The sequence below is a fragment of the Rhincodon typus genome, chromosome 38 (genome assembly GCF_021869965.1).
Source record: "Rhincodon typus isolate 14 chromosome 38, sRhiTyp1.1, whole genome shotgun sequence".
Lineage (NCBI taxonomy): Eukaryota > Metazoa > Chordata > Chondrichthyes > Orectolobiformes > Rhincodontidae > Rhincodon > Rhincodon typus.
The window spans coordinates 7,567,498-7,586,040 of NC_063369.1; the positions used below are offsets into that span (position 1 = coordinate 7,567,498).

The 18,543-nt window shown below is 40.1% G+C and overlaps 1 protein-coding gene across 3 annotated transcripts in view; it reads right to left on the reverse strand.

Annotated features, from left to right (window-relative positions):
* Window positions 1–18,543, reverse strand: part of kri1 (KRI1 homolog) — a 32,291-nt gene that overhangs the window by 13,578 nt on the left and 170 nt on the right. For 2 of the 3 annotated variants that reach the window (XM_048617938.1, XM_020534538.2), the window contains exons 2-9: window positions 17,837–17,910; window positions 14,056–14,161; window positions 13,162–13,261; window positions 11,447–11,498; window positions 10,494–10,543; window positions 8,221–8,320; window positions 7,212–7,289; window positions 3,520–3,635 (exon numbers count right to left, since the gene is read on the reverse strand). In XM_048617938.1, coding sequence (XP_048473895.1) covers window positions 3,520–3,635; window positions 7,212–7,289; window positions 8,221–8,320; window positions 10,494–10,543; window positions 11,447–11,498; window positions 13,162–13,261; window positions 14,056–14,161; window positions 17,837–17,910 — 676 coding nt within the window. The remainder of the gene's footprint in view (window positions 1–3,519; window positions 3,636–7,211; window positions 7,290–8,220; window positions 8,321–10,493; window positions 10,544–11,446; window positions 11,499–13,161; window positions 13,262–14,055; window positions 14,162–17,836; window positions 17,911–18,543) is intronic. The other variant, XM_048617937.1, reaches the window with a different exon arrangement.

An 18,543-nucleotide genomic window follows, 5' to 3' on the forward strand; every position in this document is an offset into this window, starting at 1 on the left:
TTAATTGGCTGAGGCAGTCAACATCTCACCTCAGAAATCAGGTTTCAATACCAGCAGCAACTTATTATAACACAAGTCAGAGCAGCCCATCAATGCATAAAAAGAAAATTAAGAGTTGGCTCGTTAAACGGTTGTTACTCCATCAAGCAACACTGTATCAGGGTTACACACGTCCCTTGCCAGCAGATGGCTGACCCACCAGTGCCCTGACCTTGACATACAACAGTTCACCCAAAGTTACACGCAAAGTTGCAGGGATCCAATTTGTAAGTTACAAGTGTGACGGGGAGGCAGCCACTCAGCTACTTGGGCCTTTCCCTCCAATTTGAGTGGACCATGGCTGACTGTATCTGAACTCAATCCACACAGCCTTGCTTGCACAACCCTCAACGTCACTGACCTAACAAATACCTACCTAACGTCATTTCGAAATTTTCAATTGATCCCCATCCTCTACCAAGTACAGATTTCTACCAGACTTGGTACACCCTGGGCATCATCCCTGAACAGACAAGCTCGAATTTCAAGGCTTTTCCTCTTGATTTTGTATTTTAAATCATGCTTATATTTTACTTTGGAAAGGTGAGGAACAAAAGGCAGTTTTTTTTAAATACAGGGGCAATAAAAAATGTGAGGAAATAGTGGCAATACAGGAACTGCATTGGGAATTATTCAAATAACAAAAAAAGCTTCCTCCTTTTCAGCAACCCCCATCTCGCTCATCGTCAAATGTTACTAGTCCAATTGCATAGGGTTGTACTTCAAGCAAACGGTTGTTCATGTGCAGGGCCAGTGAACTTCAATTTGCTATTCAGCTGGTGGGGGAAATCACAGTTCACAGACAAGCACTCCTGACACCAACACATTTTTTTGGGGGTGGGGGGGCAGCAGGGGCGGGTTCTGTCGATAGTAATCAACAGCAGGAACCATTGCCTGGCAGGTTTAGCCTCCCTAAGCCAGAGCTCAATTTTATGGTAATATTTCTTCACAAGATCATCATTTGGAAGTAATGAAAATGGATTTCAAGTCATGGAGAAGCACCATATATGAATATTTACAAGCTCCTAGGACCCCCTTTAATCACATGCACAGAGACCCCCGAAAGTCACACGCCCACGTACTCCCAGAGGACGCCATACAGAGTATCTCTAACATATATCCACCCCTTCCCTCCATCCCAGAAAGCACCCCCACAGTCACACACACACCTCTACAATATTTAATTAAATTTACAATTTAATATTGACCACTTCTATTACATAAAGCCTCATTATGTCTCATCGTGTCTCAAAGTATCTCATATGTTGTGAATGACTAAAGGTCAGTGACTCCATTAGAGACAAACATGCAACCATTTAGCTGTGAACTTGCCAGTCTACAGATAGTGTGATTTGGGTGATGGCTTTTTGTGTACAGAACTGTGTACGTCAGTTGCTTTATTTAAATAAAAGATATTAACCTATGTTTGTGTTTACATGATTATAAAGGGTGAAGCCTCCACACTGCAGAAAAGACAAGGTCTCTTTCTCTCTATTTAGTGAAGAAATAAAGGTATTCTCTCCCACCCAGTTATTGTAAGTTGTTTTTCCTAATCAGTGAATGAAAGACTTTACAATTGGATAACAAACTGCCTCGTGTCCACTGGAAAGAACTAAAACGAACTGGAAATAAGTACGTCCGAGAACAAAAAGCCTTGGGCAACAAAAAGGGCACCTCATCGACTCCTGTGGACTGGTGCTATTGAACTGTGTTTCCTCAGTATCTTTTCCTCTATCCTTAACACCCATGTAAGTCTGTAAATGTAGGTGTTTAAAAAGGGAGTTATAGAGTTTCAACTAGAAGAATTATAATTCATATTTTTGCTTGCCTGTAGTTACAATTGAATTATTAGCAATAAATAGTCCTCAAGTACAGAAACCTGGTCAGTATTTTCTGTTAACCAGAGTCCATTAGACAGGTAAACTGGGAACTTTGAGTACTTCAATGAAATTTTTACCTTCTGTGACAACCCACGGAGTAGTGAGGCTTGAGTAGCAGGATACTTTACCAAGCAGGTCATGACACTTTCCTCAATTGTCAAGACCATTCAGGGTCTTATATTCTTCAGTCAATTCACCCCTCACTCTTCTAAACTTCAGTGGAAGCAAGCCTGGCCTGTCCAAACGCTCATCATAAGAGGCCCTCTTCATTCCAGTTATAAGTCTAGTAAATCCCATCGAGTTGCCTCCAACACATTTACACAGTTCCTGAAATAAGCAGTCCAAAATACTGTATGCACTTTGAGATGTAGTCTCACCAATGCCCTACATAATTGAAACGTAACATCCTTACTTTTACATTTAGAATAAAAGATAGCATTCCATTAGCTTCATTAATTACTCAGTGTACCTGCACAGTAACTTTTTGTGACTCATGAACTAGAACATCTAGGTCCCTCTGCACCTCAGTGTTTCATCATTTAAGTAATAATGCTTCTTTTTTAGTCTTCCTGCCAACTTCACATTTCATTACCTTATACTCCATCTGCCAGAGTTTTGCCCACTGACTCAACCTACCTTTATATGCCTTCATTCCCTTTTTGTCCTCTTCACAACATATTTTCCCCACCTATCTTTGTACCAACTGCAGATTTAGCTATTGTGTTTTTGCAACATACCCAAGTTATTGATATGAATTGTAAAACACTGAGATCAATGAAGGACTCAGTTTCTCAGCCTCAGACTCCTGCAATTGTGACTCCCCTTTTTGTATTTCTAATTCTAACTGCGCCACCATTGGAGGCTGAGCTTTCAGTTGCCTTGGCTCCAAACTCTGGACTTCCCTTCTCTGCACATCTCCTCAACTCAGTTTCCAACTATGAGACTCTTCTTAAAATCTACCTATTGGACTTTCAGTCATCTGACCAAATATCTTGTACTACGAGGTGTCTCATTTGTTTCATAAAATTCCTATGAAATGCCTTAGAATGTTTCATTGTGCTAAAGGTGCTATATAAATTCAAGTTGCCATTATACAAATGCAAGGTTCATTTTCGAAGCACTGCGATTAATCTTTACCAAATTTCTAAATACAGTCATCGTCTTTTTGGCCAAAGCAACCCCCTTATGAATACGCTTGAACTTTACTTTGCAAACACTGTACAACATACAGTAATAAAAACTGCCACTGCTGATATTCAATTTTAAATGGGTTGAAATTGGATACTGCAATAAAACAGCTGATTGTGTCCAAAGTTCATCTTTCGAGTACATTATTCTAAGGAAGCCATTAAATTGTTCTGATAAATATCTTGGCTGGAACATAAACATAGTCACACACTATTGCTACATGGAACAATTATACTCCAATTGGGGTCAGGGCATCAATAGGAGGAACCTTTTGATTTTTACAGTACTAGAAGAAGTTGAATTAAATCATGAAAAGAACGATGGGCAATAAATGCTGGTCCACACAGTGAAGCTCACAACCAATGTTTGAATAACAATTATTAGAACACTGCTACTTAAAAATGTATCTTACCTCTCTTTCTCCTCCTCCTCTTCTTCCTCAAGATATCTTTTATTGAGAATATAGTCCCGGAGAAACCTCTCCCCTTCTTCCAACTGAGGATCATTCCAATAATCCCTTAGATATTGCTGCATCACAAAAACAAAATGATAATCAGTGAAGGAAATATATTTGGAATAAGTTCTATATTTGACAAGCAGTACTCAAACAATTAACAATATGTAATAGTGGTGCCAGCATAGTTAGGAAATAGATTTGAAATATCATCACCTGGATTCCTAATGTGTTATATGAGTTTGGGAAAGGGAAGCAGCACAGACAAGGCACCTCCCTCAAAAAGGTATGAAAATGCCAGCAGTTGTCGCACAATTCCTACCACAGGTCATTAAATCCTCATATCACAGTATTGCATTTCAGCAGCCTTATCATTGAGTGACTAGCAGGACTATAGCAATCTAAACATAAGCTGGTGCTACCTAGAATTATGCAGGATTCCACCTCAAGGTACTATTTTTGGTGATACACTCTCTTTTTATGAAGGAAAGATATTTTTAAAATATGTTTTTCCTCAACAGCCATGGACAGTGGGCATATGGTGCACTAGCTATTGACTTAGGTCAAGGTAAATCAAAGGTTACTAGTTAACAAGAGGTGATCAGGGGAGACTCCAGCCACACTGGAGACTTCTTAAGACTTTATTCAGAGCGTATGCAAAAGAGTAATTGAAGTTAAGGAATGCCGCAAGTGAAGGAAAAAGAATCACTTTACTGAATCCAAATCTGTGGAACTCTACTTCTTGGTGCAACATTTACAATCAATCCTGTAAGTCTGTACATTAACTGCATTGTGTACAGTGTGACAGGCTGCCTAAATACTACAGCCTGGCATTAAAAGTTCACAAAATTGTAGTTTTCAATTGGATCTAGGTAGCATCACAGTACTTTCCCTGGTATCCCACGTACCATGAAGTGCTAAAAAGAGAAAATTCTACAGGCAGACCGCTTTATATTTCAGATCTAGCCAATTTACAAGGATTTTGTTTATACAAATTATAAAATAGTTTACATTACAGTACATGAGCAAATACATCACAAATATTGTTGATAGTAGCCACCATATGCTGATTCATACATTTATATGGCATTTTCAATGTAGAAAAATATCCCAAGCTGCTTATCAGACATAAGAGCCAAAGAGTTATTTTGGACTATCTGATAAGTCACTGGAGCTCAATACTACCATCCCACCAGCAGCCACATCCAGAGGACCTTTACCTGCCATTTCTACCACCTCCAGCAAGATGCCACCACCAGACACACATTCCCCTCCCCTCCCTTGCCAGCCTTCCACAGAGACTGCTCCCTCTGGTCCACTCTTCCTCCCTCCCCACCACCCCCCCAACAGCCACATGGCACCCTCCGTTTCAACCACAGAAGGTGGAACACCTGTCCATTCATTTCCTCCCTCCTCAGTATCCCAGGGCCCAAACATACCTTCCAGGCAAAGCAGCGCGCTTCACCTGCACTTCACATAATCTAATCTACTGCATTCACTGTTCACAATGTGGTCTCCTCTACATTGGGGAAACAAAACGTAGACAGGGTGACCACTTCACAGGACATTTGTGTTCTGTCCAAAATAAAATCTTGAACTTCCAGTTGCCTGCCACTTCAACACACTACCCTGTTCCTTGGCCAACATCTCTGTCTCAGGCTTACTGCAGTGCTCCAGCGAAACTCAGCACAAGCTGGAAGAACAACACCTCATTTTCTGCTTGGGGACCCTGTAGCCCTCTGGACTCAAAATCAAGCTCAATAATTTTGGGAGAGCTAAAGCCCTATGTCCTTCCACAACCCCCACAAACCAGGCCTTGTTATCACATTGTGGCTAACAATGGGTGGTGTGTAATAGCAGACTAACAGTCCCTATTAATAGCCATTCACCCTCCTATCCAGATTGTTAACCACTCCTGTATCTGTCCAACTGCTCTTCTCTCTCTTTGGGCTCTATCCCCATCTATCGTTTACTCCTTACCCCCTCCGCCCCCTATTTTCTGCATATAAACCAACATTTTCCTAGCTACCATCAGTTCTGAGGAAGGGTCACTCGACCCAAAACGTTAAGTCTGATTTCTCTCCACAGATGCTGCCAGACCTGCTGAACTTTTCCAGCAATTTCTATTTTTGGAGCTCAATACTAGTTCCTACAAAGTAAGCTGTTCACTGAAATGTTTCATATATGGTCCATGGCCTACACTTTGAGCATTCCTAGTTTAAAAAAAGTCTAATTGTTTCATCAAAAACCTTAAAAAAAACTACCCTTCTTTTTCACTCAGTAAAGGAATATCCAAATGGAAATGGCTTATTTCTAAAAGTTAGTTAATTCTGAGGAAGACTCGTTTTCAGATCGAATTATAAGATCGCAAGATTAATATTGCAAGATTAATATTTGGCCTGACCATTGACAAAACCCTCCATTAGCTGGTAATATGGTCAGATGTGGTAAACCAATGGTACTTGCTGACATCAAGAAATCTATTGTTTCTGATTAAGAGCCAAACTAATCAGTCGTTAAAGCACAGGGAAAGGCAAAATCTGACAATGTTAGCAAGTGCAAAGTCAAGAAAGCGGCAAGTTCTTGTAAGACTAAAACTTCTATGCACAACATTTGAAGAGATGCAAATTGCGGAACAGCTCACTGATATAATTTCAGCTAAGTAATTATAAGAGACCTTTGGGCAATGAGTAGTTACGCACAACTTCGTACAACATGTTCCTTTATTGCTACATTAAAATCTGTATTTTTCAACACCAACTTCCTTCATTCCTAGAAGCCCTGACTTTGGCCACTGTGACTGCTAGTGCTTAATAGTACCCTTCTTTGCATGAAAGTCCACCTGGATACTTACATGTGCTCACTTTACAGCAGGGGTCACTAATATTGAACCAAAGCTGGCATCATTGAATCCCTACAGTGTGGAAGCAGGCCATTTGGCCCATTGAGTCCACATCGACCCTCCGCAGAGCAGCCCATCCAGAGCCACACCCCTACTCTATCCCTGTATCCCTGCATTTCCCATGGCTAATCCAACTAGCCTGCATATTCCTGGTCACTATGGGCAATTTGGCACAGCCAATCCACCTAACTTAATGAGTTAGGCTGTTTTCTTTCCCATTCACAGCTCAGATACTAGGACTATTTAAACATTGCCTTAGTAAGCATCACCTAACAAGGCACTAAACTTGAAATATTTGTGTGGTTACGCACTACACCAGCTAATGTATTTGTTCATTAAAACAGTCATATCACTAAAATGCCAGGCAAAGACTATTCCTCCCCCCCACCAAAAAAACCTAACCAGCTCTTCTTAATATTCAATGGCAAAAATAGCCCTAAAACCATCAACCCCACCTTGAACATCTAGTGGCAAATGTTGTCTACAAACTTAACTGAACCAGACACATAAACACTGGTTACAAGAATGGGTCAGAAGCTGGGTATTCTGCATCAGATAAATAATCTCTTAACTCCCTCAAAATGTTTCCACCTATAAAGATATAAATGGGCACTGGGACATACATGCATTCTGCCAAACCGGTTTAAATATTATAAAATGTAACATGAGTAAGACAAATTATACACATACATAGCATTCTCAAGTTTGCTTACACCAAGTTGATGGCAACTGAATAGAGGGTACTCACCATATCTTGCAATTCTGCCTTTACTTGTGAACACTTTTGCCCTTTCAGCCAGTTAATGTAGGACTCCTCCTCTTTTTCCTTTGAAAGCAGAAGAGTGATAGATGTTAATTATTGGCTAAATAAATAGTCATAGTTCACAAACTTTCCAACTGCACTGCCATGAAAAGGAAATGAAAATGTGGACAGCAGGAAATTAAAAAAGGGAGCTGGGGCATGTGGCATTTCTGAAGCAATAGACCTAGCTAATATTGAGCTTTAAATAACAGAATGCGAGTTCTCTCTCTTGAAAAAAGCTTCCCCCCTGGCCCATCATCAGTTATATCTGATCTGATTTTAAAAAGCATGATTGGAAAGAGTCCAGGATGCTAAGTAACCAATGTTAACAATGACTACAAAACCCACGCTATTAGAATATTCAAAATTGAATGTATTATAGAGACAATTAGCACAGAAACATTTATAAGTAGTAAAGATTGCCAAGTTCCTACTCATTTCACCGTTCCTCCCATTGACAATATGTATTGATGATCTATCTCACTTATTTCTACATAGTTCATGCAAAGCTGTGGAATCACTGCAGTTTTGTAGGGATACTACAACAATAAAAATGTAGAAAAACAGTGCTAGAAATATTCAGCAGGTCAGGCAACATCTGTGGAGAAAGAAACAGAGTTAACATTTCAAGTCCAACATGAAGGTAAGTCACACTTTTGACTTTTCTTCTTCATATTGGACTCAAAACATTAACTCTGTTTCTCGCTCTACAGATGCTGCCAGACTTGCTGAGTACATCTAATGCTTTTTGTTTTTGTCTCAGATTTTAAGCATCCACAGTATGGTGCTTTTATAATAAAACATGGAACTGAGCAATAAGGTCAGTCTCTTACCATGCAAAAATAAAATCTACTAGTACAGGGTGTGACGACACACCGCGCCAAACCTACCATCATTCCCATACAATGAATGCTACACAGAGACCAGGAAAGGAGAATAAAAATGTTAAAGTCACCTTTTCCTTTTCAGATTTCACCCGTGGTTTCAGCAAACCAAAGCCACTATCATTTCCACTGTCACCGTCCTCATCACTGTCTTCAACAAACTTGCGAAAACTAGAAAAAGTACAGAACAATCAAGAAAATTCTATGCAAAAAAAACAAGTGCAATTTCAAGGTAAATAAGTAGCATGACAACCTGTTCTCTCTGATCTCTATCTGAATGCTGACATCTTGAAGATTCATACCCACGTCATATCAACTCCCTTTCCACATCAACAGATAGAGAGCCAATTAATCTTCTCTGCTGTGGTTAGATAGCCCCTGGAGTGCTGTATTGTCAGCAGACTCACTTTAAACATCTTACCCAAAAGTCAGCAACTTTGTTAGTGCGATAGTCCCTCAGCACTGCGCTGGAGTGTGATTCTAGATTTTGTGCTCAGATTTCTGGAGTGGTGCCCAAATCCACAACTTTCTGACTCCAGGCGTGAAAGTGCTATCAATTGAGCCATAGCTAAAACTGAGGCAAAAACAACGCAGGTTCAGAATATAATTTCTCAAAATTGGTGCCAAAGTTCTGGGCAGTGGCAGATGGAACTCCTTCCCTTATCCCATCATCTTTTGTTGAAGACAGGAGTTATGGGAACATGAGTCATACCTCAAGTCTACCACATGGGATAGAATTATTCAATGTTTGGGGAAAACAGGAGTTAATCACGGCCAGATTTCTAAAGAGGTCTTAAATAACATTGTGATATTTCTTCAAAGCATTATATAGAGGTCAGATTAAGAAAGTGAGACAAAATTATGCTCATATAAGTATCCAATAAGGTATCAAACAGGTGACTAACAAGAAAATGGCATTCAGTATTTGGAATTAAGAGTTACCATATGTACTCGAATAAAAAAACGATCTAACATAAAAGCGACCCCATATTTTTGGCCAAAAAATCTAGAATTTTCCATATATCTTGTGTAAAAGCGACCCTAGTTCTTCACAGATAACAGATCAACATTTGAGAGTCAAGGTATTATCCTGTACATAAATGTTACGATAAGGAAATGAATTTTTTTCGTGCTATTTTGTGTTTTGAAATTTTTTCATCATTTTGTGTAAAAATGCCCTCCAGAAAAAAAAAATATATAGCAGCATTTAGACTGGAAGTTGCAGAGAAGACAAATAAATGCGTAGCAGCAAGTGAATTTTGTGTTTCGGAGAAACTTGTGAGACACTGCTGATATTGAACCAACTTCAGACAATGCCAAAACGAAAGTGTGCCTATAGAGGTAAACCTAACAAGTGGCCGCAATTGGAGAAAAAAAATTGCTGAGTGGGTACTTGAAAATCATCAAAATGGAAAATTAGTCATGAAGCTATCCGAATCCATACACGAAACAAATCAAAGAAGAATGGAATTTTGGATTTTAAAGCAAGTGCTGGATGGTGCACTAGGTTCACGTGAAGGCATGACTTAGTACTGTTGAGTGGAATTAGATTGAACAAAAGCTGCCTGCTGAACTAGAAGATAAGCTGTTACAATAATTACTGTAATTTGTTGTGCTTTTTTCTTTATTCGTTTAGAGATCAATTGGGCTTTTGATAATGATACAATATTTTGGACTGTAGCATGACTTTCAGTCCCTCAAAAATACTGTCTATGTAATAGTTGACCCCATAAATTGAACCTTAAAAACCAGTCTAAAAACTTCGACTTTTACAAGAGTATATACTGTACGTAGCCACATGGACAAGATGATGATCAGACCAGTGTGTAGGGATAAAAGCAGGTTCTTGGACTGGAAAATGCAATTAGGTGGGGCTTGTTTCCATGTAGTGTCAGAGGCTGAGGGATGACCTTAGAGGTTTAGAAAATTATGAGGAGCATGGATAGTGCGAATAGCCTAGGTCTTTATCCCCAAGTAGGGGAGTCCAAAACTAGAGAGGGCATATGCTTAAGGTGAGAGGGGAAAGATTTAAAAAGGGTCTGAGGGGCAATTTTTCACACAGAGGGTGGCGAATGTATGGAACAAGCTGCCAGAGGAAGGGACAGAGGTGGGTACAATTGTAACATTTTAAAAAGCATCTGGATGTGTATATGAATAGGAAAGGTTTAGAAGGACATGGGCCAAATGCTGGAAACGGGACCAGGTCAGGTTGGGATGTGTGGTTAGTTTGGAGGAGTTGGACCGAAGGGTCTGCTTCCGTGCTATATTACTCTATGAACTAAGAAAACTCAATACTGCATTAAAAAGTAATGCATATTCCAAGAACCAGATCCCATATACTTACTTTTCTCTCAACTGTTTCTGTTCCTCCATATAACTAGGGGATGTTGCTCTCTGAAACAAGACCCAACAACACCTGTTACTATCAGAAGTCTTATTATCTTACTGTCTTATTTATGGACACGTTTCGAATAATAGTCCTCATAGACTCCTTTAGATGCCAAGAACAATGAAAACTGAGGAAAACGTTACTGGCATGCTCACTGGAACATATTCCAGCTTTTCAAGGTATTAGAACTTGCTTTACCAAACTGATTAGCTGCTTTATTGGCCTGGTAGGTAGAGGTATAACTGCATAAAATGGTCATGACTAAATGAACATAGGCTTGGATGAAAGTCAGTCTGTGGTTAATTAGTTGACTTCAGTGGGAAAGGTGCAAGTGACTTTGATTTATTTTTCTGTTACGTAGTCAGTCAGTGTCTCTCATTTCTGTCATCCAGCAAATCTTGCTGGAAAAGTACACACGCACAGTGAATTGGTGAAAATAAGATCTAGTTCAGCCTGGAACACCCTTTATTTATGAACAGTTGAGAAGCAACCAGTTATATGAGCTAAGAGCATGAGGGAGATGGTGCTACAGTGGCAATGTCAGTGGATCTTTCTGCACACTGTGACAGGCAACTGCTTGACAGAGCCGTGGAAATATCAAATAGTTTTGCAGGCTCAACCAGGATCTTCACTCTTGGATAACAATCCCATATAGTTAGCTAATTTATACACAGTGTTACTAACGCCTTGGAAGTCACTGATAATATCAAATAAGTAGCCAGCGTCTCTCATCCTTCCACCATGGTCACACTATATCAGATTATAACCATAATGGTGAAAGGAATCTACAAAAAGAACCCATAAAAAGAATATACATAATCTCCCATCCTTCAAAGCACAGGCCACTCCTAGCAACACTAATTTGACTCACTTAAACATGGCAATATAATAGCTTGTGGCATTCCTACCTCAATTTTAACTCTTGACTCCTCTTCATCACTCTCTTCATCTTCATATTTCCTTAGTAATAAAGATAAATCCATTTAGGAAAGAAAAAGGAATGTGCTTATTATCCAAGTCTTGCTCAAATATAATGGTGAAAACTGACATCCATTGAAACCTGTATGAATTGAACTTTCAACTCTTCCTTCAATTTGGCATTTCTTCCCAGGTTTGAGTACCATAACCAGAGAGGCAGTGACATAGTGGTAAAGACACAGGAATGCTTCACCAGACTGGTTCCCAAGATGGTGGGACTGTCTTATGAAGACAGATTGGGCAAACTAGGTGTGTATTCTCTAGAGTTTCTAATAATGAGAGATGATCTCATAGAAACTTAGAAAATTTTGAAAAGGGATAGACAGGGTAGATGCAATCAGATATTTCCCCTGGTTGGGGATGTAGAATCAGGGGCACAATTTAAAGATAAGGGGAATGCCACTTTGGCTCGAGATGAGGATAAACAATTTTACTCAAAGGTTTATGAACCTTTAGAATTCTCTACCACAGCAAAGTATGGAGGCTCTGTCTTTGAATATACTTAAGGCAGAGATTAATAGATTTACGATTGCCACTGGCATACAGGCTTATGGACAGTAACAGGCACTGAAGTGTTCAATCAACCATGATTTTATTGAATGGCAGTGCAGGTTCAATGGACTGAAAAGCCTATTCCTGTGACTTGTAATCTAGAGGCTCAGGTAAATGCTCCATTTCAGCTTAGGGGAGGCGATGGGCTAGTAGTATTATCGCTGGACTGTTAATCCAGAGACCCAGATAATGTATTGGGGACCTGGGTTCGAATCCCACCACGGCAAATGGTGGAACTTGCATTCAATAAATATCTGGAATTAAGAGTCTAACGAAGACCGTGAATCCATTGTCGATTGTTGGAAAAAACCCATCTGCTTCACTAATGTCTTTTAGGGAAGGAAACGGCCATCCTCACCTGGTCTCGCCTACATGTGACTCCAGACTCACAACAATGTGGTTGATTCTTAACAACCCTGTGGGCAATTAGGGATGGGCAATAAATGCTGCCTAGCCAGTGATGCCCTCATCCCGTGAATGAATAAAGAAAGCTGCTGGAATTTAAATTCAAATATTAAAAAAAAACCTGAAATTAAAAATGGCTAGCCATCAACGGTAGTGAGATGAAATCATCATTGACTGCTGCAAAATTCCATCCTGTTTATGAATAATCTTTAGAGAAAGAAATATGCCATCCTTACCTAGAACAGCATACATATGACTCCAGACCAACAGTAGTTGAGACATAGTTGCCCTCTGAAATGGCCCAGCAAGCCAGTTAATTGCAATCAGTGTTAGACCTTGCCATTGATCCTATCATCCCACGAAAGAATAAACAGGAAGTAAACAAGCAGATGGACAAAGGGTGGATGGCATTCCTCAAATAATATAAAAACAAGAGAACCATCTGCTTCCTCCCAATGACAAACTGATGGGAATGCATGTCCTTAGAAAATTTAAGAAAAAGTTTCAATGTCCATGCTATCATCCATGCAAAGGAAGGATATTCCAGCATCAACAAATGGACTCAAGCATCGGCCATGGCTTTGAATGAAATAGATGCAAGATGATAGCTCGAACAAAACAGGCTTTAATGCAGAAACTCCTCTTACAGATCCTACATTTCTTGACATGTTCACCAAATATTACATACCCCTCCTTCTCAAGAATGACCTTCCTCTCATAATCCTTTAGGTACATCGGTTTCTCCTTTTTCTTTTTCTTTGTAGCGCTCTCATGTTTTTTGCTGGATTCTGTTAACAGAAAATTTGGGAGGCTTCCTTTAGTAGCTGCATCTCTTTCCCCAGTTTTCTCTCTTCTTCACCTATCCCTGAGCCAACTGATACCAAATATTCCTAAAATGAAACCATACCAAAATCTAAAGTGGAGAAAAAAAATGTCTGACATGCACAACTGGTTTGCCGATGGTTAAAGAGAGATGATAGGGTAATAATTTGGGTGTAGACTTTGTCAAAACAAAGCATCTCATGTTGCTGGAGGCATACTTACCATTCTGTTTTAGATGTAGACAAACCTGTTTAATGCCTGTGGCCTTTTCCATTGTTAGCTAATTGCAACCAAGTGCATAGCTCAATCAAATTCTTGGCACTTGTTCGCTCGTGATACTTACGTGTAGTGAAAAGATATTAGCGATTCTTAGTTTGATATTCAGATGACCGGATAACCATCATTTTTATAAGTTCCACGGGTTTAGTCAGCTTTGGCGCAGTGATAGCACACTCTCAGAAGTTAGAGTGTCATGGGCTCAAGTCCCAATCCAGGATTCGAGCACATGCCTGGAAAGCAATGTGCATTGGAATCCGCAGGTGCAGTAGTAAAACAGCAAGTAAAGAGCTGTACCATAAATTGGCTTAAAACTCATCAAACAAAGGACACTGGAGTCAAGGGTTAGAAAACGTTGCCACCACCAACGTTTCCTGCACAATCTGATATTCACCCAGTGGGGAAGAATACCAACATTACAGCACTCAAGGCTGTCCAACACAAATAGCCACCGTGGTACCAGTCAAATCACATCAACTCCTACCTTCCACTTTGTAAAACTGAGCATCTTTTTGATAAATTTTGGGATCCTTCTTCTTCAACAAAGATAACGTCTTGTAGAATGCGATGTCCAATTTCGGGTCAGTTTCCTTTTAAAGGAGCACAAACAGATCTATACATCAATGATTTATGGGGAAAGAAAATCAATGGGCTGACACATCAGATTTGACCTGGCTTCCAAAATCAGGAATCACTTCACAGATGTAGAAAGAAATCTTGCTGGTAGAACAACATGAATTTGAAACTGGCAACTTAAGAATTATTTTGTTAGCGGGTCATTTATTTGGGGGAAAAATTTGGGAAAACTCCCAATTTTAGTTGGAATAGATTTACTTTCCCAATCTTTTCTCTTTTATGGCTAATTTTAGATGGCAAGAGTAGCCCTTTCTGGGAAAGACTCTGTGGAATGAACTGAATTGGCATATAATCTGCTAGTTTCGCAAAGATTAGGCACAAGAGAGTTTTGAAGTTACATGCTATCTACAGCCAGCATAGTTATTCTGACTAGCCAACTTGTTCAATCACCAAAAATAAGGTTAGATATTTACCTTCAATTTACCCTTTTGTGGATAGATACCTCATAGCTACCTGACAGACCCATCACCACTTGAATTTACAAAGATTATTTACAGTTCTGACACCCTTTCATGTAACGTTGAATGTGATTTGGAGGAGAAAGCAAAAACTTGCATTTATACTGGGTATTGAATATTGATAAACATCCAAGACGTTCCATTGGAATATCGTCAAACAAGAATCTGGAATTAAGGGTCTAATTGTCGATTGTCAGAAAAATCAATCTGGTCCTTACCTGGTCAGGCCTACATGTGGCCCCAGACCCATAGCAATGTGATTGATTCGTAACTGCCCTCTGGGCAATTAGGGATGGGCAATAAATGCTGACTTAGCCAGGAACACCCACATCTCGTGAGTAAATAAAAAATATTTGACATGCAGCCGCACAAGGAGATACTTTGCTAGATAATCAAACACCTGGTCAAAAGATAGGTTTTACGGAATGTCTTAAAAGGATGAGAGAGGGGTAGAGAGGCAGAAAGGGTTGGCAGAAAGAAGGCACAGCTGCCAACTAATGAAAAATATGGCTGAGAAACAGGGCAGAATTGGAGAATGGCAGCGATCAGAGAAAGTTGTAGGGCGAGAAACTTAGGGATAGGGAAAAGAAAGGTGAGAATTTTAAAATCTAACTGTCAGACTGGAGATCAACGCCCATCAGCAAGCACAGAGGTGATGGGTGATCAGGATTTGATGCCATGTCTTTGTCTGTCTGTTTTGATAGACACTAAAGCATTCCACGGTACTATTTGAAGATGACCAGGCAATTCCCTTTCCCTCATCTCACACCAACCCTTGCCAATTCTAAATTTGTTGTCAGCGTAATTTATCACACACTCTAGACTATTTAGCAAATGGTGTCTAGCTGGGCAGCACAGTGGCTCAGTGGTTAGCACTGCTGCCTCACAGCGCCAGGGATCCGGGTTCGATTCCAGCCTTGGGTTGAGTTTTTTTGAGGAAGTTACCAAAAAGATTGATGATGGCGGTGCAGTAGACGTTGCTTATTTGGATTTTAGTAAAGCCTCTGACAAGGTTCCGCATGGTAGACTAATTAGCAAAGTCAGGTCACATGAGATTCAGGATGAGCTTGCCAATTGGACACATAATTGGCTTAATGGCAGGATAAAAAGAGTAAGAGTGGAGGGTTGCCTTTTGAACTGGAGGTCTGTGATCAGCAGTGTGCCACAGGGATCAGTTCTGGGTCCTCTTTTGTTTGTCATTTATATAAATGATTTGGATGAGAATATAGAGGCCATGGTTACTAAGTTTGCAGACGACACCAAAATGGGTGACATAGTAGACAGTGAAGGAGGTTGGATCTGAAAAATGGCACATGGAGTTCAATCTGGATAAATATGAGGTATTGAATTTTGGTACAGCAAACAAGGGTACAGCTTATACAATTAATGGTAGGGCCTTGGGTAGTCATAGAGCACAAAACAGGCCCTTCGGTCCAACTCACGCATGCTGACCAGATATCCTAAATTAATCAAGGCCCATTTGCCAGCATTTGGCCCATATAGTTCTAAACCCTTCCTATTCATATATGCACCCAGATGCCATTTAAATGTTGTAATTATACCAGCCTCCATCACCTCCTCTGGCAGCTCATTCCACATACCAACTTCTGAATGAAAAAGTTGTCCCTTGGGTCCTTTTTAAATCTTTCCCCTCTCACCTTAAACCTATGTATACTAGTTTTGAACTACCCCACTCCAGGGAAAAGACCTTGTCTATTTACCCTATCCATGCCCATCAGGATTTTTTGTTGTAGAACAGAGAGACCTAGGGGTTCAGGTAAATAATTCACTGAAGTTTACATCACGGTGGCACAGTGGTTAGCACTGCTGCCTCACAGCGCCAGGGACCCGGGTTCAATCCCAGCCTCGGGCGACTGTCTGTGTGGAGTTTGCACATTCTCCCTGTGTCTGCGTGGGTTTCCTCCGGGTGCTCAGTTTTCCTCCCACAGTCCAAAGATGTGCAGGTTAGGTTGATTGGCCATGCTAAATTGCCCGTAGTGTTCAGGGAGGTGTAGGTTAGGTGGATTATAGGGGGATGGGTCTGGGTGGGATGCTCTGAGGTTTGGTGTGGACTTGTCGGGCCAAAAGGGCCTGTCTCCACAGTGTAGGAATTCTATGATTCTATATAGATAGGGTGGTTAAAAAAGTGTTTGGCACACTTGCCTTCATTGCTCAGTCTTTTGAGACTAGGAATTGGGAAGTCATGTTGAGGTTGTACAGGTCATTGGTGATGTATCTTCTGGAATACTGTGTCCGCTTCTGGTCACCAGTAAAAGGAAGGATATTATCAAGCTGGAGAGGGTTCAGAAGAGATTTACCAGGATGATGCCTGGAAGGTTTGAGTTATAAAGAAAGTCTGGACAGGCTGTGACATTTTCCACTGGAGCGTAGGAGGTTTAGAGGCAACCTGATAGAAGTTTTCAAAATAATGAGAGGTATAGATAGAGTTAATGGTAGTTTGTCTTTTCCCTAGGATGTGGGATTTCAAGACTAGGAGGCATATTCTTAAGGTGAGAGGAAAGAGATTTTAAAAAGACATGAGAGGCAATTTTTTTTACACAGACAGAAATTCACATGCGGAATTAACTCCCTGCGAGTACAATTACAACGTTTAAGAGACATTTGGATAGATACATGATTAGGAAAGGTTTGGAGGGATATGGGCCAGGAGCATGCAGGTGGGACTAGTTTAGTTTGGGATTATGTTTGGCATGGACTGGCTGGAGCAAAGGGTCTATTTCCGTGCTGTATGACTATGACTATACCACCAATCTTTGTGTCATATGCCAACTTATTAACCATGCTTTCTATATTTTCATCTAAATCATTTACACAAATGACAAACAAAAATAGAACCAACACCAATCCCTGTGGAACACCACTGGTCGCAGGACTCCAGTCTGAAAACCAACCCTCCATCATCACTCTCTGTCTCTGGTTATTAAGCCAGTCTTGTATCCAAATGGCAAGCTCACCTGAATCCCATGTTGCTCAAACCTAATTCTTGCAAGGTAATCTGAGATGGATTGAGCCCTTTACAGGACTTCAGGTGACAGCTTTAGGCCCATGCATGGGTTTGATATGAGCACGATATTCAGCACAAAATGGTCTGATTAGGGTAGCCATCATCTTTAACACATCCCCACCACAGCGACAGTGCAGCATACTCACCACTTCACTGTCATCATCAGATTCAGAGCTGGAACTCTCTTCTTCATCTGCCCTATCTCCATAGCGATCCTTCACTGAAAATCAAAGAAAAGGTCTGAGGAATTTTGTTTTTGTAATGACCATAACTAAAATTCTGAAAGCATGAAGTACCTTGCATTTATCCTATTCCTTCACTCTCAGCATTACCAAGGTACAAATCATATATACATATAAAAGAGAGACAAAGAAATATATTCATATGAACAGAAAATATAATTAACATACAAAATATGTATAAACTACATATACTATATAACACATACCATATTTTATGAATACACCTTACACATAAATGCATTTTGTATCTGTATCAAAACATCTTAAAGTATTATAAATAATGCAAATATATCACACACGTATTTCCACCATTACATGAATATTTACTTATCTCTACTATCAAGATTAATTTTACATAAGCCCAATGTTTTGCACGCGTTAGTAAAAACAAGTAGGTACGTACATATCTACCATTCGTACTGCTTATTTAGCTCGACTAGAGATGAGCTACACACTTAGTTTTATTACTTTCATCGATATTTGACGATACGATGGTCAATACTTTCAATGATCGAAGTAAATTAGGTGACATGATGAGTGAGTCTGGGGCCTAGTGCATCGGGCTTCGTGCTGCCACCAATCTCTAAATACAAGGGAAACACGCGCACGCA